The sequence below is a fragment of the Furipterus horrens genome, unplaced genomic scaffold, assembly GCF_987537825.1.
Source record: "Furipterus horrens unplaced genomic scaffold, mFurHor1.1.pri manual_scaffold_1, whole genome shotgun sequence".
NCBI classification, from domain to species: Eukaryota; Metazoa; Chordata; class Mammalia; order Chiroptera; family Furipteridae; genus Furipterus; species Furipterus horrens.
The window spans coordinates 207,417,604-207,445,589 of NW_028327171.1; the positions used below are offsets into that span (position 1 = coordinate 207,417,604).

Sequence of the window (27,986 nt, forward strand, 5' to 3'; positions counted from 1 at the left end):
TAAACAGATGAGTGCCCGGCTCTTAGAGAAGCTAAGCCCCACGTTTTCCTCCAGCTGGTGGGCGATTCCTTGAACTAAGCCTTCCCCAGTCGTAGACGATTCAGAGGAAGGGGTGGGTTTAAAGGCGGATGCTGAAGCCAAGCGCACGATGATCGATCTGCTGAACAATAGTGAGGTCCCGGTGGAGATCCCAGGGCCTCGGCTAGGTTGCAGGAGCCCACACTGCCGGGTTCGGGCGGGCAGCCAGCTGATCCTTCTCGGCGTCCCTTGTGCCCAAAGCGGAGCGCTGTCACCGGCGCCCCCGCGCGCCAGCCAATGCGCCCTGGGCGCGCCAGCTGCTCGGTGGCCCGGGCACGCGTGATTGGTAGCCCCCGGCCTCGGCCCCGGCCCGCCCTCCCACCCAAGCCATAGTCCAGCCACCGCCAGCTCAGCGGCAGCCGCCGCCTAGTCTCCGCCGGGCGGGTACCCTGCGCGGGGCACGGATCCGGCGGCGCGCTTCCCGCAGGCACTGCAGAGCAGCGAGGTTCCAGGTGGCCGCAGTCTGAGCTGTCTTCGCGGGGGCCGGGCCATGAAGGTCGAGTTTGCGCCGCTCAACATCCCGCTGGCGCGGCGGCTGCAGACAGCGGCGGTGTTTCAGTGGGTCCTGTCCTTTCTGCTGCTCGGTAAGAACCCCGCGCGCTCCCGGCGCGCCAGATCCAGGCAAAACACGCGGTGCAGAGGACTCCGTCCCCTCCCTCCCCGACAGTCCTTGTCCAAGGACGTGCTTAGACCTTCCAAACCTTTTTCCCCTCTAAGCCCGAGCGAACAGGTCAAAGAGGGCGTCTGAGCTAACTCGGGACTCTCCTCTTTCCCCCACGTGAACCTCCTAGCGAACCACTTTTGCCAACTTAATATTTCCCTGTGCTGTTTTTTGTTTTTTTTTAATAACTGAGGTGTACCTTACCTACGATAAAAGACACAGATTGTTAAGTGTGACTGCCCAACGAAATCTTGACAAATGTATGCATTCATGCAACCACGACCCAGTGGAGCGGTAGAACATTGCACTTCCGCCCCTCAAAATTGATAAGCTCATTTCTCGAATTGTTGATTCATAAATGGAAAAACAATGCCCAAGCCTTTTAACACCTGATTCCTTCCTTTCCCCACCCTCGTGACAAATCGCCGTGTTAGCATTTCCGTGTTTAAGACCTTCCGGATGCCAAGAAGACTGCTCCAAACTTTGATTGGGTTGGGTGGCCTCTGTCTGTAAATAATTCCACCCAGGAGTGTGTTTTGACCGGTTTCCAAGTTAAGCGCACATAGAAACGCACAGGAGCCATTCACAGTGGGGCAGGGGTGGGGGTGGGGTGCAGTTGGGACTGGGGCGCTTTTTGTCTGGATGTTTGTTCTGCTCTTGGAGGCCTAGGGGATGGCAGGAGAGGAGAAAAAACGAGTGGGTACTCCAACTCTTCTGAAGGCTGACATCATTTGTATGCCGTGAGGTCACATCATGAGTTGTCCACTGTTGAGGCCTCAATAATAATAATAATAACAGTGATACTCAAGTCATTGCACTGGAGAGGTTTATACTTTTGAAATGACTTTGTATGATGATTGCCTGGATTAATGATTCGCAACACTGAAAGCACATTAGAATTAGTGGAAGAGCTTCTAAAACATGAATGTCCAGGCTCTGTCCCTCGAATTTCTAGTTCTTTGGTTTCAGAATGGAGCTCATGCATCAGATATAGGGGTGGGCAAAAGTAGGTTAACAGTTGTAATACAAATAATACAATAATTAATAAACAATAATATAAGAATAAACTCTGTTTCATGTACTCACAACTGTAAAGTTATGCACTGTGTATGTGTACATATGTGTGTGTATATATACATAATTAGAGAAGGAAAACTCTGACTCCAAAAAACCTCCGCTGCCTTGCGGCATACCTCTTCAGGGGAAAGGCTAAGGGAGTAAACCCCGACAGAAAATCCGGAGCCGGAGTCCCTAAGGCGGTTTGACGTTGTAGTCAACTCCGGCAACTCCTGCGGCGCACCTGAAGCCAAGCTGTATTGACTCCGTCTTTCCCTTGGATCCTTCAGCTGCGAAGAGAGGGGGGGTCTGCTGCATGGGCAACAGCAGACCCTCCATATCACCCTGCCCAGGCTCTGTAGCTTCAGCTTCACTGGAGAGGACACTCCAGCGTCATCACAAGATGTCGATTCAACACGGGAGGAGACAGATACCGTGTCACTCCCGAGTTGGACTGCACAGCCATTCTCGGCGGTGCAGATAGACTCTTAAGAAGCTACACCATCGTCTCTCAAGACGGACGGCAAGAAGCTACACCATCGTCTCTCGAGACGGACGGCTGCCGCCGCCGACGATATACATAATTTATATTTACATATTTTAAAAAGTAAAAACAATTAACAAAGGCTCTGAGTGACTATTGTACAGCTAGAGTTTACTAAAAAAGGACATTCGAAACATTAGCTCATGTCCTGGCCAGTGTGGCTCAGCTGACTGGAGCATCATCCCATAGACTGAAGGGTCAGCAGTTCGATTCCTGGGCAGGGCATGGACCCGGGTTGCAAGTTTGGTCCCCAGTGGGGGCACATATGAGAAGGCAGTCAATAGATGTTTCTCTCTCACATTGGTGTTTTTTTTTTTTCTCTCTCTCCCATCTTCTCTCTGAAAATAATGAAAAAAAAAATGAATTCATCAAGTTCTCACAGGCCAGACAGACAGGGTTGAAAGCATAACACTCTATTTTGCTCTGGCCAAAGAACCATTGAGATAAAACAGACACTCTTAGGGAGGGCTATTCTAAGCACCATGTGCTATTCACCATGTTCTTTTCACAACAACCTATGATGTAAGGACTGTTCATACCTGCACTTGTTGTATGGCATTTGTACAGATGAGGGAACTAAGGGTCACTCAGCTGGTCGGAGGTAGAGGAGTTGGATGCATCCCAAGTGTTCTACCCAGAATCTTTGCTTTAACCCCTGGGCTGCCTCTGTAGTGGCTTGCACTTGGGGACTGACTTGCTTGCTGATCAGTGAGCACATCTCCGACAGTGACTGTCCTTTTCACCCATGGCACTTGTCATTGCTTGTATTTGTGTAAGTGTGTGGTTACTTGAGAGAGGTCTGTATCGCCCTCCTGGTCTACAAGCTCAGGGAGGGAGGCCCTAGCATGGGCCTCACAATGGCAGGTATGAAATAAACACTTGTCACCCAGAAGGCAAGCCATTCAGCCCACAAATCCCTATTCTTAATCCAGGTAATCCTCTCCATAACCCTGTGAGGTGGGGCAGCCCCTGTACTCTTTGGCAAACGAGAGAGCTTGGAGGTAAAGTAAGTTGCTCAAGGTCACATGGCTAAAAGTGAATGGAGAGCTACATGGGTCAAATTAAGGACTAATTTTATTTTCCTTTTTAAAAAAAATTGAAACGATTCACTAATTTGCATGCCATCCTTGCACAGGCGCCATGCTGGTCTCCTCGGTACCTTTCCAACGTTAGTGTATGTGCTGCCAAGAGAGCACTGAGGACTAGTGACTTGGACATGACCTACAATTCCTAATGTGAATTGAACTACAATGGGGACAGTTCATTTAAATGCTTTTCATTTTATTTTTTGTATGCATTTAACATGTTTGTTACCAGAACCATATTATTTTGTATTATCATATATTTTGGAAATTTTATTATAAAAGATTTCAAACATGCAGAAAAGTAGAGAGAAGGGTATAAACTCCAATATACCCATTACCTGGGTTTATAATTATTTTAATAATTTGCCATATCATCTATTATTTTGCAATACATGTTTTTAAACAAGTCACATTTCCTAAATTATGTCCCAAATACACTTTTATTGGTGATTTGTTTGAACCAAGAGCCAAACAAGACCTCTGGGTTGTATTAGTTTTTATGGGTCTTTTCCTTTTTTTTCTTTAATAATTTATTTATTTATCTGTTTGTTTATTTTTAGAGAGCAGGGAAAGGAGAAAGAGAGGGAGAGAAACATCACTGTGTGGTTGCTTCTCACTCACGCCCCCGACTGGGGACCTGACCTGCAACCTAATCATGTGCCCTGACTGGGAATCGAACCAGCAACACTTGGCTCACCAGCCAACGCTCAATCCACTGAGCCACAGCAGCCAGGGCTTGGGTCTTTTCATTGAGCGGTGCTCTGCCACGTTTTCTTGTCAGTGGAGTGTTGCAGAAGCCAGGTGAAACGTCTCACCTTCAAGATTTGTCCGATTGCTTCTAAGTAGTGTTAAGCTGTCCCCCAATTTCCCGTAGTTTTTTGGTTTTTTTGTTTTTTGTTTTTCCTAAAACGGAAGTTAGAGGTAGGGCTTGATTAGATTCAGGTAAAGCCTTTTGGGCACGGGATTTTCTGAGGCGCTGCTGTGTGTTTCATGTGGCATTATGTCAGGATGCCCCAAATGCCTCCTTCTCCCATCATTCATGTCCAGGAGCAATCTGAGAGGTGGTAACTGGCAGCTGCAAACAAAAGTTCCCTCTTTGCCTTGTGGTTTAAGTCTCTGTTAATGACTCTTGCCTGAATCAAGTGTTTTATTTGGGCTGCAAAAAATGGTAGTTTTCTTATCCTTTCTTTCATTCTTCACGTATTAACCAGAATTTATGCAAGAAATTATTTTTTCCCCCATTTTTAGGGCCAATTGACTAACCTACAATTCAGTTCTTACAGGAAGAGTAGGATAAAAGCTTACTTATTTCTTTTCACCTAATTATCAATTTTAAAGTAAGGAGTTGTTGCAATAGCTACTTCTAATGGTGAAAAGAGAGGTTTTATTAACTATGTATATTATAAATCAAAATCTTAAAATAGATTTTTTTTCCACCATCAGGAAATGAATTTACAAGCCCTTGGGATATATTTTAAAAATAGCAAAATGTTTCATTTAGTCATGAAATTAAACAGTGTTTCCTTGAGAGAAATCAAACATTGTTTCCTTGAGGTAAATGTTAACCATGTGTCATTCAGTCTTTTTTTTTTCTTTTTAAGATTTTGATTATTTATTTAGAGAGAAGGGAGGGGAGGGAGAAAGAAAAGGAAAGAAACATTAATCGATTGCCTCTTGCACAACCCCAGCAGGGGACCTGGCCCACAACCCAGGGACGTGCCCTGACCAGGAATCAAACCTGTGACCCTTCCTTTCACAGGCTGGCATTCAATCCACTGAACCACACCAGCCAGGGCATGTCATTTAATCTTATAACATTGTATTCGTTTTAGGTGTGCAACATAATGATTTGATACTGTATATATTGAAAAATGATTACCATAATAAATTTAGTTAACATCCGTCACCACACATTGTTGCAAATTTTTTTCCTTGTGATGAGAACTTTTTAAGGTTTACTTTGAGCAACTTTCAAAGATACAATATAGTATTATTAAGTGTAGTCACCTTGCTGTACATTACATCACCAGGGATTATTTATCTCATAACTAGAAATGTATACATTTCAATCCCTTTGCCCCTACAGCCACCCCAACCCCATTCCTGCCCATGGCAAGCACCAATCCATTCTCTTAATGTCCTTAGGGTCTATTCATGAGGTCACAAATGGCAGGCTTTCCTTTTTCGTGGCTGAATAATATTCCTGTGTGTGTGTGGCATTTTCTTAATCTATTCATCTGTCAATGGGCATTTAGGTTGTTTCCATATCTTGGCCACTGTAATGCAGTGAACACAGGGGCTGCAGATATCTTTTCAAGATAGTGATATTTCATTTCCTTCAGATATACACACAGAAGTGGGATCACTAGATCACCTGTGATCCAATCTTAATAGTCAAGAAATGGAAACATTACTTGCTAACTTGTGTGCTACCAGTCTGCTGACAGAAAAGTAGAAAACTGAAAAAGAGAGCCAACGTTTATTGACCATCTTTTACCTACAACATTGCATGTCACGTATTATTAGGTTTATCATTTACTTTTCAAATCCTGCTAACGTCAATGGAACTTTTGCCATGGGTCTGACACTGTAGAGTGTATTTCATTTGCACTTTCTTGTTCGGCACAATTTCAGTGATTGTAAGCCTCCAGGTGAGTGCACCGGAGTCAGAAGGAGCGGATGCAGCAGGGGAGGATCGCTGTTTCAGGGCAGCCGAGATGGGAAGTGACCGCATAAGCACTGAAGGACCCCCCCACCTCCCAAATGCCATAGACCTAGCCACTCCCCTTGCCAAAGCCTTTAGTTCCTGGGGGGTAAAAAAGGAAAACACGTCCCTGATTTTGCTACAATACTTCTTTTCCATAAAGCTAGTAGTACCTAGAGTCCACTATGAAGCTGAAAGTGGGCCATGGGATCCATCATTACCTCTACTAGTAAGAGATTAGAAGTCAAGACTTTCCTGCAAATGTAGGGTCCTCTCTGAGGTTCCAACTCATGCTCAGCCAGTGCTTAACGTGCTGTGCACTATTATCAGCTATATGTGTGATCCATAATTTCCCCCACCTTTTAGTTTTACACATTTTCAACCCTACAGAAGTACTGAAAGAATAGTTCACTAAAGATTGTTTTTATTTAAATTCACCAACTCTTAGCATTTTGCCACATTTGCTTTCTCTCTGTACACACACACGCGTGCGCTTTGTTGTTATTGTTGCTGTTGAATCATTTGAAAATAAGAAATTAAGTTGTAGCCATCATTGTATTTTATCCCTAAATACTGTAGACTGTGTCTCCTGAAAAGAAGGATTTTGTACAGAATCAAAATTCCATTATCATTTTCAAGATATTTATCAGTGACACAATAATCTTATTTAATATGAGTCATATTCAGATTTTTCTAATAGTCTTTCAATGCTCCTTTAAAGCAAACAGTTCGTATACCTTTTATTTGTTCTTTAATCTTTTATAAATATTAAAAAAGAAATAGTCCCAATTAATTATCTTGTAGAATGTCCCACCTTCTGGAGCTGCCTAATTACGTCCTCACGAGTAGAGTCAGGTTAAAGATTTTGGGTAAGAAGACCATGGAGGTGATGAGGTATATTTTTCATGAGGTCCTATCAAGAGGCATATATCATTCTGTGACTGTGTTGGTGATGCTAAATGTAATGACGATGTGTGCACTTTGGCTGCGTCTTACTTGTCTCTGACTATTGGTGTGTTAAAGTGAGTGGGGCATGGCAGTGCTATTCACAGTAGCCAAAAGGTGGGAACAACCCAAATGCGCATCTACAGATGAATGGATATATCCATACATGGGAATACTGTTAAGCCATAAAAAGGAATGAACTACTGGGACATGCTACGATGTGGATGAACTTCAAAAACTTGATGTCTACAAAAGATTCCATATTAGATAATTCCACTTTTAGAAATATCTGGAATAGGTAAATCCATAGGAACAGGATGCAGATTATTGGTTGCTAGGGGCTGGGAGAAGGGAATAGGAATAACTGCTTCATGGGGACAGGGTTTTATTTTGGAATGATCTAAGTGTTTCAGAACTAGGTAGGTGTACTTGTACAACATGATGAATATGCTAAATGCTGCTAGATTGACTTCTTTGAAGTGGTTAATTCATGATAAGTGAATTTCACCTTGATTTAAAAAAAAAAAATAGTGGGAGGCAGGTGCCTGTACAGTATTGAGAAAGTCAAGCCTATGGGAGTGTAAGTGATAGAGGCTGACCTGTAGTTTTTCATCCATGAGGTGCCTGAGTTAAGGCAGCTGAAATTCAGGCCTTCAGTGTAACTCGGCCTGTGAATCTAGATGATTTTAGTAGGTATCAACATCAGCTTTGAGAACTGCACAATATATTGAAACAGGCTTCCTATCTTCCTTGTCTCTTTGACCTCCAATTTAAAAGAATCATGTTACCTTGGATTGCTTAATGAGATAAAAATAGAAAGTAGAGGTGATCTCTTCACCTAGTTTTTGTAGGGTTTTTTTTTTTTTGCCTTCGATTCAATGTAGGACCAAGGGATTAAAAAACTATATTGGTGCTGTTAATGATATGAAATATAAAAGAATGTATGCAATTTGTGGAATGGGAGTTGAAATTAGAACAACTCCTTTACCTAGTAAGGTATTAAAGTGTACCAGGCAACAAAGATGTTTCTGCTTAGTGACCTACTGTCCTATGGAAGTAAATCAAAAAGTGAGGAAACTTCATGCACATGTACATTTATAGAGAACATTTGTTAGAGGCCCAAATGTTCAAAAAGAAAATAATGGTTGATTTAGCACTGATAAATGTTGTTTAAAAAATTATGAAAGTTATGCTACCATATTTATAATACTAAACAGCTAATGGGAGATCATTGTGAATGATAAAATACAGAATGAAAAATATGTGTGATCAACCATGTTATAGAAGCATAACCTGTTCCTAGGAAAAAAAAGATTACAAGGAAAGTTTTTTAGTTTTATTTTATTAAATTGATTGAGGTGGCGTTGGTAAATAAAATTATATGTTTCAAGTCTATAACTATAACACATCATCTGTGTATTGCATTGTGTGCTCACCATCCAAAGCCTCTTTCCGTCACCATATATTTGATCCCCTTTCCCCTCTCAAGTCCCATCTATGTTGTCGCAAAAGGCAGTATTTCATTTTTCTTATGGCTGAGTAGTATTCTGTTGTATATATGTACCATATCTTCTTTTTCCAATCATCCATCAAAGGACACTTAGTTTTTTTCCATGACTTGGCCACTGTGAATAATGCTACAATGAACATAGGGGTACATGCAAGGAAATTTTTAAGTGATTTTTGGGGGGTGACAAGAATATGGGTGACATTTTGTCTCCTTCTACTTTTTGCATTCTCCCAATGTATAATAATAATAATAATAAAGTTATAACAATGGCTCCCATTTGTCAAGTGCTTATTCCGCTGGGCCAGGCACTGTAGCATCTCCATGTTTAGTCCTGCCACAGTCTTTGGAGAGAGGTTCTGTTGTTCACCTATTTCACAGGTAACTGAATTGAGGCATCTAGTCAGGGGAGATTCCAACATGAGAAGTACAATACCAGCCCTGGCTGGTGTGGCTCAGTAGATTGACTGCTGGCCTGCAGACTGAAGGATCTCCAGATTAATTCCCAGTCAGGGCACGTGCCTGGGTTGTGGGCCAGGTCCCCAATTGGGGGCGTGCAAGAGGTAACTGATCTGTGTTTCTCTCATACATTGATGTTTCTCTCCCTCCCTTTCTCCCTCCTTTCCCCTATCAATCAATCAATCAATCAATCAATCAATCAATCTTTAAAAAAGAAAGTACAATTCCAGATCCTTGTCTTACCATTATACATGCCGAACATATGAAGACTATTAAGGAGATATAAATGTGTATTGAGATAGAGGGCGTGTGTAGTTGGGTGAGTAGAACACTGAACTCATAGCTGGGGGATTTTATTTCTGCATCTGCTCTTGACTCTGTGGTTGAAATGAAATAAATTTGCTTTTGGTCTCAGTTTCTCCATCATTATAGTTCAACAAACAAACAAACAAACCCCAAACATCTCATTTGCCCAAGTGTTTATCCTTATGAACCAACCTGCTTATGCACCTGTAATAAATACTTACAAGTTTATGATGTTATGACCATTAGCTGGGGATGGTTTGGTTTTGTAAAAATAACGCATAGGTTTAGGGATTAGGCAGATCCAGATACAAATCCTTTGCATGCTTAGAGTGCCTGAGCCTCAGCTTCCACAGCTGTGAAGAGGGACTGTAATATGTACCTTGAAGGCTGCGAGAAGGAGTACATGAGGTTTGCCTGTGGGGGTGGTCACTCCTCAGTGGCTCTTCTCTCCCCTCCCTACTCTCTAGCTCGGAGTACAGAATAATGAGACCTGCCTAAGTTTCTTATACATTTTTTGGCCTTTTTTTTTTTTTAATAAACGAAAATAGCCAGTGGTGATAAATTATCATCCCTCAGATCTGAGGAGAGGGAAGTAGGTGAAGCAAAATAGAATGGTCCTCATAGGAATGAGGGCAGAGCACACTCATTTGGTCTTGTTTCTGGTCCCATGGGAACTTCGATGGCAGTTCAAGAATGCAACAAAACAGCCCACAGAGGGTACAGGGCATATGCGTCCTTAATGCGTTCTTTTAACCTTCAACCCCTCAACCCCACTCCCCGGATGGGGCTCAAGTCTATGTTTGGCTTAAATCTATACTGGGAAATTTATTGATTTATATGTTTCCAGGAAAAAAAACAATATATACACTTACATGTTCTGGTTTTGTCAGGAAAAAAAATCTATCTATAAAACAAGAATAGATCAAGGTGCTGTTCCTCTGGTACTGTGATAGATCAGGTCAGGACAAAGCTCTTTTTAACAAAGTCGACAGGGAGTGGATAGGATTGGGGGACTGATCAGCACTAGACTAAGCGACGACAGCCCATCACAGCAGAGAAGCAGGCAACAACACTCCTTAAAGTAATAATAACAGCTGGCATTTATTGAGCACCTGCTATGTGCCAAGCTTTATGTCTTCATGCTCCCTCCCGTCTTGATGTGTTTCTCTTTTTATAAATATTTTTGAGTGTAACATGTAGCACAGACGTAAAAAGGAAGTCTCTAGCTTAGCTTAATGCATTACTTTAAGGCATACATTCTTGTCATTACTACCCAGGTCAAGTTTTGTCAGTTTCTGCTTCCTTAGGTGCATAAGCAATTGGAGTTCGCTCTGTCATTGTGAAATGTTGCAAGTAGCGATGGATGAGCTAAGAGAGAAAGAATCCCTCCTATGTTCTTCCTGTCTTTGGCAATAGAGTTCCTGAAAAAGAAGTGTGTCACTAGCATGGGCCCCTGTGTGGACATATGAATCATGGCTGCACCGTCAAGGTGAACACCTGTTGGAGGAACTCCTTCCTCTGCATCCCTCCTTCCAGGGGTGATCCCCTGCCGATCCTCTGCCCCTGTCCCCTGGCATATCTCACGCCAGGGGGGCCGTGAAGACTTTGAATTCAGACAAATCAACCACTTATATTCTATGTGGCTTGTGCAATTCGCTAAATCTCTCTAAGCCTCCATTGTCTCTTCTATAACAGGGACATTAAGAATACTGTGGCTTCTTCATCGATACCATGAATATATGAGGATTAGATGGAAATATTTTGGCAAAATACACAATACAATACTTGGTATATAGTAAACATCCAATAAATGTCAAGTAATACGAGGTCATTTCTGTCTTGTTTTATTACGCACTTGAGCTGAGGCTCAGTTTAACACCCTTTTTGTGTGTATTGAATCCCCCTCCATGGGCCAATGATTGGACAGTTATGAGCAGATGCTAACGGGCCTGGATTCCTGAGGTCTTCCCTTTCTTACAGCGGAGGTGTGCATTGGAGTCCTTGTGCTACTGATCGTATACAACTACTGGTTCCTCTACATCCCTTATTTGACATGGCTTTACTTTGACTGGCGCACCCCGGAGCAAGGAGGCAGGAGATCCAACTGGGTCAGAAGCTGGACCGTTTGGAAGTACTTTAAAGACTACTTTCCAATTCATGTGAGTGCACTTGTTTTATACAGTGTGATTTTGAGCTGAGAGAAGAATGAAACATTTTTTCACATGTATATTTCCAGCTTTGCCTCCTATAGAAGGAGAAAGCCAACAAGTCAGCCCAAGTTACTAAGTGGACTCTAAGCTAAATCAAAATTTAGAAGGCTGTTGTGAGGGGTTCTGGGCTCAGGACATAGGTAAAAATTTGGAGGTGCTGGCCAGTGTGGCTCAGGTGGTTGGAGCATTGTCCGTTAACCAAAAGGTTGCTGGTTTGAGTCCTGGTCCGGGCGCACGCCTAGGTTGCAGGTTCGATCCCCAGTCCAAGCGCTTATGGTCCCTGCCAGGCGTGTGTGTCAAGTAGGCAACTAATCAATGTTTCTCTCTCTCCCTTCTTCTCTTGTCCTTCCTCTCTCTCTAAACAATAAAAGGAATGTCTTCTGGTGAGGATAAAAATAAAAAAAACAAAAAAACAAAATAAAACTGGGGAACCGCTCTAACCCAGGGAACAAAAACGAGTCAAATTCTCCATTACCTCTTTTTTTTAAGTTCTAATATTTAATTAACTTACTTATTCTTTTTCATTGAATTTATTGAGGTGACATTGGTTAATCAAATTATATAGGATTCAGGTGTACAATTCTATAATGCATCATCCGTATATTGTATTGTGTTGATATAAGAACTAATTGTGAGTCATTTTGTTTCTTCCTGGAAACTAATCAGGGAACATTAAAAAAAACTCTCGGTATAAATGTGTTGTAGCTCATCAAAACTACAGATTTGGATCCAAGTCACAACTACATATTTGGGTTTCACCCCCATGGAGTGCTCGTGGCTGGAGCCTTTGGAAATTTTTGTACAAACTATTCGGACTTCAAGGAGCTGTTTCCAGGCTTTACTGCATATCTTCACGTGCTTCCGATCTGGTTCCGGTGTCCTCTGTTCCGAGAATATCTGATGAGCAGCGGTAAGTGAAGGCAGATTGCTGTTTCTGCAGTGTTCTGGGAGACGGGCCACACAGAATATCTTCCCCTCCCCAAACCCAGTCGGGGTTACAATTTCTTAGCATCTTTATCCCAGTCGGGCACTTGGTATGCTATTTGGGTGTTTCTGCTTCCACCACTGCACTCTAAATGCCAGGAAGACCTTGACTGTCTTTTTTTCTTTTTTTTTTTGTTGTTCCATCCAAGTATTGAGCACAGTGCCTGGAATATAGAGATGGTCAATAGATGTGAATTTAATGAAAGGATAAGTTGATGAGTGTTTTGTGTACAGATGTGGGAGAGAGAATCAAATAAATGATACGCTGCACCTTTAGAAAGGTGCCTTGTGTATTTTTATGAATATTAGAGATGAGAAGTGTCCTTTCATGTGCCTTGAAGTAATGGCAGTATATAAACTAAACATAATTTACTATCTTTGCTTTCCAGGTTACATATAACTTGGGTCAGAAATAAGAGTTCATTGTACTTTGCTACTCTGACCTAGTGGAAGACTCTTTGATCAGTGAAATTGTAATTCTACCAATTCTGGGAATAAGTTCAACTAAAATGCCATAAAGATACTGTATGAATGCGGACAGAGGCCTAGCTTGTGTCAATAGCTCTGATCTCAACTGAAGAGGCTCAATTTGTTTGGTTTTCCAATTTGAGGAAATGATCGCCTAACCAAAAACTACAGTAACTTAGAAAGTGCCTTATATTTATTATTGTCTTTGTATTTCTTGGATATAAAGACAAGTGGATAGTTTCTTTTTTGGAAATTTTCAATTTCAGGATCAATAAGTGGCATATTCAGAGATAAAATTTTTCATGGTCTTCCAGGTTTTCCTCACTTCCTATTAACTTATCAAGTCTCTGTTGTCGTAAATACCTGATAGGAAATCACTAAGCATTAAAGGACCAGACTCTATGGCTAGATTTTTAGCGTCTGTGTATGGACCTTCTCCCACACGGCCCTGGGCTCAGTACAGTCTAGGCTGACACTGCATGTGGCCTCTAGGGGGTGCGCTAACCCCCTCCTCCAAACAACTGAAAAGGAAAAATATCCCTTCTTTTCCTTGTTTTGCAAACATTGGGCTAGAATTCTTTCTTTTTCATTGAATTTATTGGGGTGACATTGGTTAATAAAATGATAGATTTCAGGTGTACAAATCTATAATACATCATCTGTATATTGTATCATGTGTTCACTACCCCAAGTCTTTTTTCATCATTTATCCCCCGCTATACCCTCTTCTACCTCCCCCACCCCCGTTTCCCTCTGAAAATCACTGGACTGTTGTCTGTGTCTATGAGAGGTTTTTTTCGTTTTGTTCTGTTTTTCGCTAAACCCTTTACCTTTTCCCCCCAGTTCCCCCCCCCCCCGACAGTGATCAGTCTGTTCTCTGTCTATGAGTCTGTTTCTGTTTTTTTTGTTAGTTTCCCTTTTCGACAACATGAATGGACCTGGAGAGCATTATGCTAAGTGAAATAAGTTGGTCAGAGAGAGACAGTTACCATATGATTTCACTCATATGTAGAATCTAATGAACAAAATAAACTAACAAACAAATTAGAATTTTATACAAGAAAACTAAAGGGAAATTTTAAAATTAAAAATTTTTTTCAAAATATATTTACAGTATACTCGTGTAGTTTGCTGATTCAAAGTATAGCCATAGGTCGGTTTGAATAGTGTCATTGAGAGCAGGTGTGGCAAATTCATGGCACAAGAGATGCAGGGACACCCTCTCCACTGCATGTCAGATAGAAATAATCAACCTTAGAGTCTTTCTCCTTGTTGTGCCTGCAAAACCCTTGCTGTTCACTGGGGTTGGCATTTGAGATGAGACCTGTCTGCTACAATTGCCTAATGACACCGTGAGATCTTTTCCTTTGCTATGACTTAAGATGCTCTAAAAACTAAATAAACAGTACATGTACAGCATGGAATACTACTCAGCCATAAAAGAGAAGGAAATCTTCTATGGACCTGGAGGGTATTACACTGGGGGAAATAAGTCAATCAGAAAAAGATAAGTACCATACGATTTCGCTTACGTGTGCAATTTAATAAACAAAATAAGCTAACAAACAAAATAGAAGGAGACTCATAAATATAGAGAACAGACTGACAGCTGAGTGGAAGGAGTGTGGAAGCTGGGTGAAAATGGTGAAGGGATTAAGCAAAAAAACCAAACCAACCAAAAAAACAGACAACAGTGTGGTGATTACCAGAGGGTAGGGAGGGGGAGGGGGAGGTAGAAGAATATAAAGGGGGGATAGATATGATGGAAGGAGACTAGACTTGCGGTAGTGAACATGCAACACAATATACAGATGATATGTTATAGAATTGTACACCTGAAACCTATATAAATTTTATTAACCAATGTCACCCCAACAAATTCAATAAGTTTTTTAAAAGAAAAAGAAAACTAAATAAAAATATCCAAATGTATAGCCAGTGGAGGTTTAGTCTACTCTTGTGTCTAAGAGCAGAGAATTCTTAGTGCCTCCCAGAACCTGCTTCCCAGGACAGGCCCTGGCCCAAGGCTGCCTGTCTGCTCTGCGCCTGTCTGTGAAAGGGACAGACAGGCATGGGCACCAGACCTCACCTAGTAAAGAACCAGCAGGGTTTTGGAGATGCTTGGTTCTCAGGTGCCTATTTTGCTTTCACTGAAGAGATTTCTGTGGCTCTAAGTGCTTGTAAGTCCTGCCTCCAGACACTTCTTCTTGGCTCACATAGGTGGATATGTATCCAGCAGGTGTCAGCCAGAGCACACTGTGTTTCGGGGCTCATGTCCCCTCTCTCTCCCCATAAAGGCTGGGCAGGTAGAGGAAGTCAGATCACGACAGGCTTATACATCATGCGGAGGACTTTAGGTTTTGCCTTGTAGGTAAGTCATGGGAACTTGTGAGGGATTTTGAGCAAAAGAGGGACCTGAGTGTATTTTGCACGTTAGAAAGATCATTCAGGCAGGAGATTAGCTGGAGGGGGGTGAGCCTGGAGACTGTGACAGTCGGGGGGGGGGGGGGGCTATTGCCGTGACCAGGGAGAGGTGCCGCGGGCCCCGCTAGCACGGTGACGGTAGCGGTGGCCATGCAGAAGAGGGGATTGATATGAAAACCAGTTGATAAGTTCAACAAGACTGAGTGATTGATTTGGCCTCATGAAGGCAGCATATGGTGACCTTGTCACCTTATCATCAGCATCTAGCAGGGCGTCTTGCCTGTGACAGATGATCAATAAATGGCTTTGAATGAATGAATGATGAGTCAGTGTGGTGGCTAAGAAGAAGGGAATACATATGGGACTTGGTTTCTGACTTGAGGGACAGGATAGATGACTGTTCCATTCACCTTGATGGGTGATGTTGGACAAGGAACAACTATGATGAAGAATTTGGTGCACTGCGTTTGGAGACCTGGAGTTTGAGGGGTCTTTGAGCTACAGAGGTGGGCAGAGTGCTCCAAATATAAGCAGTGTAGGAAATCTCGTTAGGTGTTCACTGATGCCATAAAATATTGTGACGGAAATGTCTTAATGTTTAAAAAAGGGTAATTAGTTACACCTTTTGTGTTCTTCACTAAGGGCCAGTCTCGGTTTCCAAGAGAAGTGTGTCCCATGTGCTAAGCAAAGAGGGAGGTGGAAACATTTCAATCATTGTCCTTGGGGGTGCAGAGGAGTCATTAGATGCCCATCCTGGAAAATTCACGCTGTTCATCCGCCAGCGGAAAGGATTTGTGAAAATTGCTTTGACCCACGGGTAAGTGGCTCTTCATTTGGGGTGACTGGGTCAGGAGAGGTTAAGACATTGTTAAAGGAATACAAAGAAATAAAGTAATTTTTGTAGCCCTCCTTCTTAATCGACCTCACCATAAAAGCAGATGTGGGAAGGTCATGGGGAATGGAATATGACCTTCCCGCATCTCACTGCTGTGGCATCCAGTAACTAAACTGTCTTTAAAAGCAAAGCACACACACACACAAAAATATGCAAGATTTGCAGCCAAAAGAACAAAGGAACCATGGCCTAAACTAGCTGAAAGATCTTCCTGAAACCTTGATTTTCTATAGAATAAGATCCACTAACTGCTGGACTGCTAGAGTACCTCCCAAAGAAATCCAAGTATACGTCAGTTTCCATGTATGGAACATGAAGTTAACATTTAGGGAAGCTTGTGGACGTTTAAGAATTGTTAGGAGTCTATTGCCAAGTCAGTTGGACAGAATAACATCTTTCAATCCTTTTCATTTAAAATTCTTATCCCACCCCCCTTTTTCTCTGTCATTTGTAGTGCTTATTTGGTTCCAGTGTTTTCTTTTGGTGAAAATGAACTATTTAAACAAGTTAGCAACCCTGAAGGCTCGTTGCTTCGAACTGTGCAGAATAAACTACAGAAGATGATGGGGTTCGCTTTGCCGCTGTTCCACGCCAGAGGGGTTTTTCAGTACAATTTTGGCCTAGTCCCCTACAGGAAACCTATTCACACTGTTGGTATGTACATCGAAGACTAAAATTATTATCTGACTTTGAGCAGTGTTCATTGGTATTGACTGAGGTGCTAATCCAAGAGAAGTAGCTTGTTACTTGAGTTTTATTTTCAGCTTGCCTGTTATTTATAAAATGACTATATTTTCCATTTGAATGGGAATTGATGGCTTCCAAGATTCCTGCTCTTGAACTACAGGTAGAATCCAATTTTAGAAGTAAAGTTTCTAATCCTCTAGGATGACTCTCTCTGTAGCAGCAGATTATAACATAACAATTCTTTGATGAAGTTCCATCAGTGTATTAATAAATGCAAATTCTGTATAAAGGATGTCTTCATCATGTTCAGTTCACATAGGCATCAGTTTCAATATCAAAAGCAATCTTTTTTTGCAATTGAGCTATATTTATGTGTATCTTAATATAGACTGACTTTATTTTTAAAAGTTGCATGTTTAAGGACATGGATGTGAGTGACAGACCAAACTGATAAAAAGACTGAGGGAGAAACTAAGCAGGTCTTAGACTGAAAAGGAACTGGAGAGTTGAAAATGAGAAGGGGCGGAGTCAGGTGCTGTTAGCAGAATTAACTAAAATTATATACTTAATGGGAAACTAGAAGGAATAGCTTCCTCATGGATAGCCCATTAAATGAGATTCAAATGTTCTCTTCTTAGGTCTGTTTCATCAGAATGGGATTGTACATGCAGTCACATTTTATTTTACTTTTGATTTTTAGAAAGATTTTATTTATTTATTTTCTGATAGAGGAGAAAGGAGGGAGAAAGAGAAGGAGAGAAATGTTGACCCATTGCCCCTCGCACGCCCGCAACCAGGGACCCAGCTCACAACCCAGGCATGTGCCCTGACTGGGATCGAACCTACAACCTCTCAGTCCACAGGCCAGTGCTCAAACCACTGAGCCATACCAGGCAGGGCGCAAGACATTTTAAATGTTATATTTAACTCAAATGGAATGTTATAAGATGATTAGTTAGTGTAATAGAAATACTGAGATGAGTTTAAGTTTGCAATTGTGTTTTTCAGGATAAGTTGGTTACATTTGGGGGCATATTTTTAATTAGTCATTTTGATATTTTATGTGCAAAGTACTGTAGTTGGTATTTTGAGGGGGGAGCATAAGAAAAATTGTAAGACAGGCTTTTAGGATCTAAAAGTTTAATTAAGTGTAATACCTATGTACCATGAAATAAGTTGTGAATGTTTGAAGCAAGTGTATATTTTCAGGTTAAATGATAATAGTTATCACCTGGTTGGGTTAAACATTTACTTATTTTTATTTTATTGAATTTATTGGGGTGACACTGATTAATAAAATTACAGGTTTCAGGTGTACATTTCTGTACTACATCATCTGTATATTGTATTGTGTGTTCACCACCCAAAGTCAAGTCTCTATCACCATTTATGCTCCTCCCTATGAACATTTCTTTTTAAGTAAAGTAGTTTGTCATTTATACAGCCTGGTTACACCTCTACTGACAAGCAGTTAATTGGTCAAAGTCAAATGATAATGACCAAATTCAAATTCATTATAAAGACTAGAAAACGAAAGCTCTGGTTTTCACTCATACCTGTGTCCAACATGCTTTTCTTAAAGATTCAGAAAAAGGAAAAATTCCTTCAGTCCAGCTTTCTGTTTACCCTCCCACCCCAGAAATAGTTACATCCGGAAGACATTGCTAGTCTCCAGCATTGCAGTATCCGCCAGTATTTGAAGTCTTTTGAAACCCAAGCTAAGAAGATGGATGTTTCAGAGACTTGGTGGCAGCAGGGTGACTGAGAGCAGTCTGCTTTGTATGAACCAGACACTTAGACCATGTGTCTTTCGAGACTTTTATTTCCTGACTTGAAATAACCCCGGTTGAGGATAAGATATTTACAGTTCCATGCACAGAAGCAAAGCCATGTATCAGTCAGATGCAAGAGGATAAAAAACAGCGTGATCCTGACACGGTGATCGAAGTCCCTGTGTTCATGTCTATTTTAAATCAATGCACTTCGGCCCCAGAGTTGTTTCTTTGCTGACTCCCTGACACTTCCTAGGCGGGATCCGGGCCGCATCCAGAGCAACAGGTGACTGTGTGGCCCCTTTGCTTCCCTTTCCACTTCATTAAGAGGATTTATTTTTGTTTTAAATTTAAAAAAATTTTTTTCAATTACAGTTGACATTTTATATTATTTTAGTTTCAGGTATACAGCATAGTGGTTAGACATTTATATAACTTATAAAGTGATCCACCTTCGTAAGTCTAGTACCCACCTGGCTCCATGCGTCATTATTAGAGGATTATTGACTACATTTCCTAAACTGTACTTTACGGCCCGGTGATTATTTTGTAACTGCCAAGTTGTACTTCTTAACCCCTTCACCCAGGCCCCCCACCAGCTTCCCAGCTGGCAGCCATCAGTTTGTTTTCTGTGTCTGCGAGTTTGTTTCTATTTTGATTGTTCACTTATTTTGTTTTTTAGATTCCACTTAGAAGTGAAATCATAATGCTATTTGTCTTTCTCTATCTGACTTACTTCACTCAGTGTGTAATATCCTCTAGGACCATACACGTTGTTGTAAATGGCAAGATTCCATTCTTTATTATGGCCAAGTAATATTCCATTGCATATACATGCTGCATCTTCTTTAGCCAGTCATCCATCAATGGACTCTTAGGCTGTTTCTGCATCTTGGCTATTGTATATGAAATGCGCTTCTTTGTCTCTTGTTCTCGCCTTTGTTTTAAAGTCTACTTTGTCTTATGCAATTATTACTACCCAGCTTTTATTTTTCATTTCCATTTGCATGAAATATCTTTTCCCATTTCTTTACTTTCAATCTCTGTGTGTTTTTCGATCTGAAGTGGGTCTCTTGTAGGCAGCATATGAATGGTTCTTGCTTTCTTTCCCTTTCAGCCACCCTATGTCTTTTGACTGTAACATATAATCTATTTACATTTAAAGTAATTATTGACAGGTATGTAGTTATTGCCATTTTATTATTCATATTATTGGTCCATTTTTCCTTCTTTTCCTTAAAGAAGTTTCTTTAACATTTCTTGTAATATTGGTTTGGTGGTGATAGACTCCTTTAGCTTTTTCTTGTCTGGGAATTAATGAAGAGTTTGTTAACTTAAGCTCTACCTCACATCATACAAACTTAGTAAATATTTGTCAAATTCATCCCAAATCATCACTTTGTCTGTAATGCTTTCACTCACAAGTGTCCAGAGTTGTCCTGACTCTCCCTCCTATAAATAGTTTCCCTTTACGTCTTTAAGATGGCAGTTCTCAGTGACCTTAATCAAAGTATTGATGTCAATGTTAGGGACTTTCTAACACTAGACAGAATCACTAACACTGTCATGGTTTGGTTAATGTTCCATTAATTCAATCCCATTAGTTAGTGTTCTCACTAACTCCAAAGTGCCATCATCAGGCCAGAGTTAGCCTCTCTGCATAGTTTGTCTTACTGTTCTCTGCTGCTTTCCTGCTGCCCACAGAGCAGGAGTGCAAGATGCATCTCAAGACATGTTGGTGAAAGAAACAAATCAGGCTTTTGTCAGGTCTCTCTGGTGGTTATTGTTAAGTCTTTAGATACCTAACAAGTATATATTAACACATTAACATTTGTTTTTAAATTTATTTTTTAACGAGGTTACTTTATTTTATTTATCTCTTTTTAGAGAGATGGGAAAGGAGAAAGAGAGAAACATCAATGTGCGGTTGCCTCTCACGCACCCCTAACTGGGGATCTGGCGTGCAACCTAGTCATTTGCCCTGACTGGAAATCGAACCAGCGACACTTGGTTCACAGGCCAACGCTCGATCCACTGAGCCACAGCAGCCAGGGCTTAATGTTAACATTTTTAAGGTGAACTAATTGAAGTAGTAGAGCCAATATAGGTGATATGACAGGAGATTGCATATTTGGACAAAAAAAAGTAAGATATGAGGGAAACTTGCTATTTAAAAGAGGAAATTTCATATATAGGTTGATTTAACATTTTAAATGTTTATGTTGGAAAATTTCAGATGTTCAGAAAAGTTTCATGGATAGTAAAATGAACTCCTGTGTGCCTTTCTCCCAGACTCACCAGTTGTTTACATTTCGCTAGAGTTTTTCTTTTCTCTGTCTAATGGTACAATTAAGTACAATTTCTGCTATAGTTTATCACTGAGCTGTGGATAAGGGCAGACACAAGGACCCGTTGGTCCCAATCACCTTTAGGTGTATTTCTTAAAAAGAAGACTATTCTTTTCTATAGTGTCAGGACCTATCAGGAAAGTTAACAGTGATAAAGTATGATTAACCAGTTCACAGTCTATATTCATATTTCACCGGTTGCTACCGTAATTTCCTGGTTAGCTGTGCTTTTTGAAGGGGTGGGAAGAGAGAGTGGTATTTTTTCTGTAAGCAGGATCATACATTGCATTTAATCTTCACATTGTTTTCGCTTACTTGAAACAGGAATAGCTTTTCAACTGTTCTTTGTCTTTATGACAAACGTGAGCCGTTTTGAAGAGGACAGGTCGGTTGTTTTGTGGAATGCCCCTTGTCCTGGGTTGGTATGTTTCCCATGATTGTTTTCCTGCATATTTGGCAGGAATTCTGCAGATGCCACTTTGTCTCGTTGTTGGTAATGTTAACTTTGATCACTTAGGGAAGGTGTTTGCCAGTTTTTTTTTTTTTTACTATAAAGATACATTTACAGATTTATCTATATAAATCTTTATATAGTTACATATATTTGTTATATGTAGCAATACGAAGATATTTTTTCTTCACTGAGAAGTTATCTGGGGGTAGTGTTAATTAGAGGCTGTGGACTTATCCTTTATTTTTTTAAATTCTCACCTGAGGATATGTTCATTGATTTTAGACAGGGAGGAAGGGGGAGAAAGCGAGAAGAGAGAGAGAAACATCCATGTGAGGGAGAAACATTGACTGATTGCCTCCCATATGTGCCCCAACTGGGGATTACTCGACGTACCCTGACCAGGGATCGAACCACCAACCTTTTGGTGTACAGGACAATGCTCCAAGCAACTGAGCCACCTGGCCAGGGCATATCCTGTTCTTTATTAAACTTTACTCACTCCTTTTTAGTATCCATTGATAACTCTTACCTGACTCAATTATTGCAGTTGTGGCTGCAAACTGGTGATTTCTAACTGCAGCATCCCTTCTATATGGACTAGCTGTCATTTACCATGAAGTCCCAGTGTTGGGTCATTTGCATTATGGGTGCCCAGACAGGCTTACCAGCTGTGTTGCATGTGGCACAGAAAGGGACCCAATCCCATCTTCACCAGCCTCGAGACCTCCGCTGACTTCCTGGTAACTCCTCAGTCTGCCTTCTGATGATAGAAATATTTATTCCATTTGGATTCTCATGGCTACATGGAAAGAATACAAACAACGCCACCAAAACATGGGCTCTTGCCATCTGCAGGCCCAGCGTGATGGCTGTGGCTGGGGCCAGCACGCTTGGCGCTGGCACCAGGAAGGTGTCCACAGGAAGTGCTGTGGGTTTGCGGTCTCTCTCAGAGTGGCTTAAAACGTTTCTCTTACCTTCCCGGAGCCTCAGCGTTTACAGCTCTGAAGAGGAGACAGTTATAACTGTCTGTCTTCTCGAGGGGTCCCTGGGGAGTAGATGAAATGATCTACGGGAAGCACCCTGTGGCCTCCGGGTGCCAGGTGAGTGGATGCAGTTGGGTTTGCAGAGCAGAAGGTGGATTCCTGACCAGATTGTTGACAGCTCTCAAATGTGTTTCAATTTCTTGCCAAAATGTTAATCTGCATCAGAGAATGAGGATGTGATCAGACAAATCTGGATTTGGGACATTGTATAAAACAGCTGATCTTGACTCTTCCAAAAACATCAATGTTGTGCAAGACCAGAAGGACAGAGTGAGTATTCAGGGAGACACAACAGCTGTTGTGGACTGGGCAGAAACGGCTATAAAGTGTGTAACGGACAGTTGATCAAGTCTGAATGTGGATTAAGTACAAAATAATATGCTATAGAGGTTAAATTCCTTGGGTCTTGTTATGTGGGACACTATCTTTGTTCTTACATGCTAAAGTACACAAGGATGATTAACATGATTGAATCATTGTTGTCTATAATTTTCAAATGGTTCTACAAAAAAAAAGTATGCACACATGAAGGGGGACCCCCCAAAATAGAATTTATTAAAAATTATATATTTATTCCTACGTGTTTAAACTTCAGTCACCTTCAAGGTACTCTCCGTTTGATGCAATACACCTATCAAGACTTTTTCCACTGCTCAAAGCAGCTTTCGAAGTCATCGATTTTGATGCCTTTTAGTGCTCCTGCCATTTTTTGTCTCACCTCTTGCACATCAGCAAAATGTTCCCCTTTGAGGACTTTTTTCATCTGGGGAAACACAACAATCTTTTGGGGCAAGATTGGGTGAATAGGGAGGGTGGGGCCGGGGGTTCTTCTATTTTTGGTCAGAAATTGCTGAACACTCAGCATGGTATAGGCAGGTACACTCGTAAATCGCCCATCGTGAAATGGGCAAACATGTTGAAAGAGTCTTCAAAAAACCCCACGGAAGTCAAATGCATCCTCTCACAACAACACTAGCTGGTACACTGATACAGATGGGTTCTTAGAACACTCACCTAATGTGGAAAGCCTGTACTATAAGGGGCCTGCCCTCCAGAAGATAATCCTGGGTTTTCTTAGGTCCCACCTTGTATATGAGATTAATATGCACGTGTTTGTGTTTGCAAAAGGTTTGAAATTAGTGAGTGTGGCAGAAGGATATGTAAGTGATTATTGCATTATTTTTTCTATAGGTTTGACATTTTTTTAAAGAAAAAAGAGATAGGGATGTACTTTATTTAAATAAAACTGATTTGAAATCACATGAGGAAAAAAGTCTATTATATTTCAAGTCATTATTATATCCTGATAGGAAATAATATCACACTAAGGGATTCTCTGAAAGAGAAAGAAAGGGAGAGGAGCCTTTAATTGAAATTTTAATTGTAGAGGTCAAAATATGTAATGTTAAGGGGGTCATTATGGTGCCCCGCATGACATATATGGTGTTCAGTAAATGTTCATGAGTGTATGGTATTTTTCCCTTGGTATTATTAAAAGAGAATTATGCAGCAGTTTGCCACTAACTCAGTTTTATGTTGAAAACATTTTTCCTTCATCTTAGTAGTAAACATCTCCTTTTTGTGGAGAAGAGAACTCTGGTCTTTTAGGGCCAAGGGGACCCTTCTCAGATTTGCTGGTTTCTGTTTGTTACCTCCGTCTTGATCCCTAAGAAGTAATTAAGGAAGGTTTCTTACTCTCTGATCCAATTTGGGGTCAGTTTTGTAATGAGGGACAGCAATACTGGGCTTAAGTCATCATCTCCTCTGTGTTTTCTGTGTGCGTGTGTGTGTCATTTAGCAACTTTCAGATCTCAGTTGCTCTACCTGTAAATAAGAGAAGGCAAGTATGACTATGTCTCATACTTTAAAGGGAAGGGTCTTATGATGATAAATACAGCGGGCATGTGTGAGCTCTCTAGAAGAACTATCTGAAACATAAAGGACAGCACTGAACAGAATTGAAGTTAACTGTAACTCATAGAAAGTAAGACTCAACTTCAGAACCTACAAGTCCTAATAAAAGTAAGCTGGGAACAACACACCTCATCTTCTTAGACAGCTGTGTCTCTTATATGCCCCCCACTCCCACGTTGAATAGTTAGTTGCACTTGACCTTTGTCCTAGGGATAATTTCAGTATGAAAAGAGAAGCTTTTCCTATAAAATCAGGCATCTGCAAGTGACTGACATGTAGATTTCTCCTGTTTTTTTTTTTTTTTCCTTAGACAGCAAAGTTCAGAGTGGAAAGAAAGCTTCAGAATCTTCCTAATTGTACTCTTATATCCCATGCATGTGAAAATGCAGGGGAGGGAGGACATTACCTGTTAGCTCCGTGTGCTTGCTAGTAAGCTAGCACCGGGCCTGGGGTGGCCCAGTGGCTTCTGTGCGTCACCAGCTCCCTCTTCAACCCCACACCACCTTAGCCTTAGCATGTGCTTCCAGCCACAACAGACAGAGATGGTTATGTTTCTGGTTCTTGTATAACTACTAAATTTTTAAAAAATTTATTTATTGAACTTATTGGGGTGATATTGGTTGATGAAATCATGTAGGTTTGGGGTGTATATCAAATTTCCTTCCATCACCATTTATTCCCTTTTACCCTCTTCCATCTCCCACCAACCCCCTTATATTTCTAGTTCTTTATGTTGAATGACAAAGGACTGATGTCTACTATATAGAAATGTGATCTCCAAACTATGAAAGAAAACTGTACACAAGCTTCTTGAGGCTATTACAATTAAAAATTTAGCAATTTGAGAATATTAATGCTATAATAAGGACACATATATATATATCGGCAGCCGTCCGTCTCGAGAGACGATGGTGTAGCTTCTTAAGAGTCTATCTGCACCGCCGAGAATGGCTGTGCAGTCCGACTCGGGAGTGACACGGTATCTGTCTCCTCCCGTGTTGAATCGACATCTTGCGATGACGCTGAAGCTACAGAGCCTGGGCAGGGTGATATGGAGGGTCTGCTGTTGCCCATGCAGCAGACCCCCCCTCTCTTCGCAGCTGAAGGGTCCAAGGGAAAGACGGAGTCAATACAGCTTGGCTTCAGGTGCGCCGCAGGAGTTGCCGGTGTTGACTACAACGTCAAACCGCCTTAGGGACTCCGGCTCCGGATTTTCTGTCGGGGTTTACTCCCTTAGCCTTTCCCCTGAAGAGGTATGCCGCAAGGCAGCGGAGGTTTTTTGGAGTCAGAGTTTTCCTTCTCTGATGTACCCTGACTGGAAGATCGAACCAGCGACACTTAGCTCTCAGGCCGACGCTCAATCCACTGAGCTAAACCAGCCAGGGCCAAATGAATATATATGTGTATATATATATACACACACACATAAATAAAATCTTAAAAAATAAATCATGGAGTATTTAATGTAAGAGATATCCTTGTTTAACAAGTATATTTGTAAATATAACATGTTTCTTCATATTGGCATATATGAAGAACATATGAACAATATGAAGGACATATATATAGTAATAAGGATATATATATAAAATAACTAATAAAGATATATATATAGATAGATACAGATATAGTCTCCTTGGTTCTCCGTTAACTGACCACCTTCTGTTACTGACATGGATTCAAGCCTTGGATATAGCACAGGGCCACTCAAGGTAGGCAAAGGAAACATCCTTCCCTAGGAGTTCTATTCTATTACCTACAGCCCCACTTGACGTCATGCCCAGGCTAATCAAAGGTAGCCAACAGTTTGCTGCCCAGCTAGCTGGTCATTGAGCATCCTGTACATCTTAAAGTCTTGGCATTAGTAGCAGCATTGGACCAGCAGAGGGCGCAGTGAGTAACAGGAAGGACTTAGGAGAGCAAAAGGCAAGAGTACCCACCTAACCTGTATCCTCTAAAATCTGAGACAAGTGAGATTAAAGGTATTTATTATATAAATGCACTTTAAAACGTGTATAAAAGTTGCCAGGTTTTAAAAAATTAATTAGTGTGTCTTTATATAGGTAAAACACATATGTGTTCTCACTGTAGAAAATTCACACAGTACAGGGAAAGTGAAAATTTCTTCACCTCTCCTTCCTTGCTTGAGGTAATGGTTATCAGTCTTTCTTTCCAGAGTTTTTAAATACACAAGAAGCTTATGCACGTAGAAATATACTTTTTTTTCATCGATGGGATCATACGATATTTTTATAACTTTTTCCCCACTTACTACATTCTAGACATCTCTGTGTATACATGCATGTAATTTTATTTTTAAAAATTGAAGTATAATTGACATTCTATTAGTTTCAGGTGTACAGTGTAATGATTTGGTATTTGTATATATTGCAAAATGATTACAATAAATCTAGTTAACTTCATTACTATACCTAGTTACAAAACTCTTATTTAATTTAAAAAATTGCTGCCTAGGATTGCACTGAATGAATGTTTAATGTTATTTAATAACTTTTCTATTGAGCCTTTTGGTTGGTTCTGTTTTCCACTCTTACCAACAGTGGAATGTTTAGCTACAAAGACATACATTCTTTGACTTTTTTAGCGTGGCGTTAAAAAGAGAGTAGAGGGTTCATGCCTCATGATTCAAGATTTCACAGTCCCTGATAATAGGGGACTGTGGTCTGGCTGTCGGCTGTCCCCGAGGAGGGACGCCAGTGACGTGCGCACACAGCTGTGGCCTCTTCTGTCACAGCTGCAGTCAGCACCGTGGTTCACTTGACTCCAAGTCTAAACCACCAGGGTCCTGACAATGCAGTGTCTGACCAGAAGGAAAATTCTTTATTTGTTATCAAATGGGATGGGGTGACCACTGTCGGCAGCCAGTAAAATGAAAGGGGGCTGGGAGCTGGCAGGCCTGATGGGTCCTGATTGGAAGATCTTTCCCAGGCTGGCCACCGAGGCAGTAGTCGGTGGTGGCGTGGTTTCAGTTTCTTAGGTCTGCTGTATTCTCTGTTTCTGCAGTTGGCCGTCCAATCCCTGTTCATCAGACTCTGCACCCAACCCCAGAGCAGATCGAGGAGCTGCATCACACCTACATGGAGGAGCTAAGGAAATTATTTGAGGAGCACAAGGGGAACTATGGTATTCCGGAGCACGAGACTATCGTTTTTACATAACTTTACTCTCAGGAGGCACTCAGGAGGAGAGAGAACATCCCGTTGTGAGAATAAATACCTTAAATAAGTTTATTTCTTTTTCTTGACTACGGAATCAAATTTGCAACTGGAAAGTATTATTTATAGTGACAGCCGTTGATGTATATCTGTGTTAAATAAGAATACAGCGTGTGACTATAGGATAAGCTTAGAGACGACTACAAGTCTTTTAATAATCTTCCTCATTTAGAAAGGTGAAATCACTTTACAGGTTCAGAAATGGT

At 41.1% G+C, this 27,986-nt stretch overlaps 1 protein-coding gene and 1 non-coding gene across 2 annotated transcripts; one reads left to right on the forward strand and one right to left on the reverse strand.

Annotated features, from left to right (window-relative positions):
- Positions 1-10: 10 nt before the first annotated feature.
- MOGAT1 (monoacylglycerol O-acyltransferase 1) lies at positions 11-27,809 on the forward strand. Its single transcript, XM_090284615.1, has 6 exons — positions 11-662; positions 11,326-11,504; positions 12,261-12,465; positions 16,074-16,248; positions 16,781-16,980; positions 27,569-27,809. Exons 1-6 carry the CDS (start codon positions 569-571, stop codon positions 27,721-27,723), a joined length of 1,008 nt encoding a protein of 335 aa, XP_090140741.1. The 5' UTR covers positions 11-568; the 3' UTR covers positions 27,724-27,809.
- On the reverse strand, positions 3,430-3,535 carry LOC150022716 (U6 spliceosomal RNA). The gene has a single exon (XR_016513478.1). It is a non-coding gene; the product is annotated as a U6 spliceosomal RNA (small nuclear RNA).
- Positions 27,810-27,986: the final 177 nt, after the last annotated feature.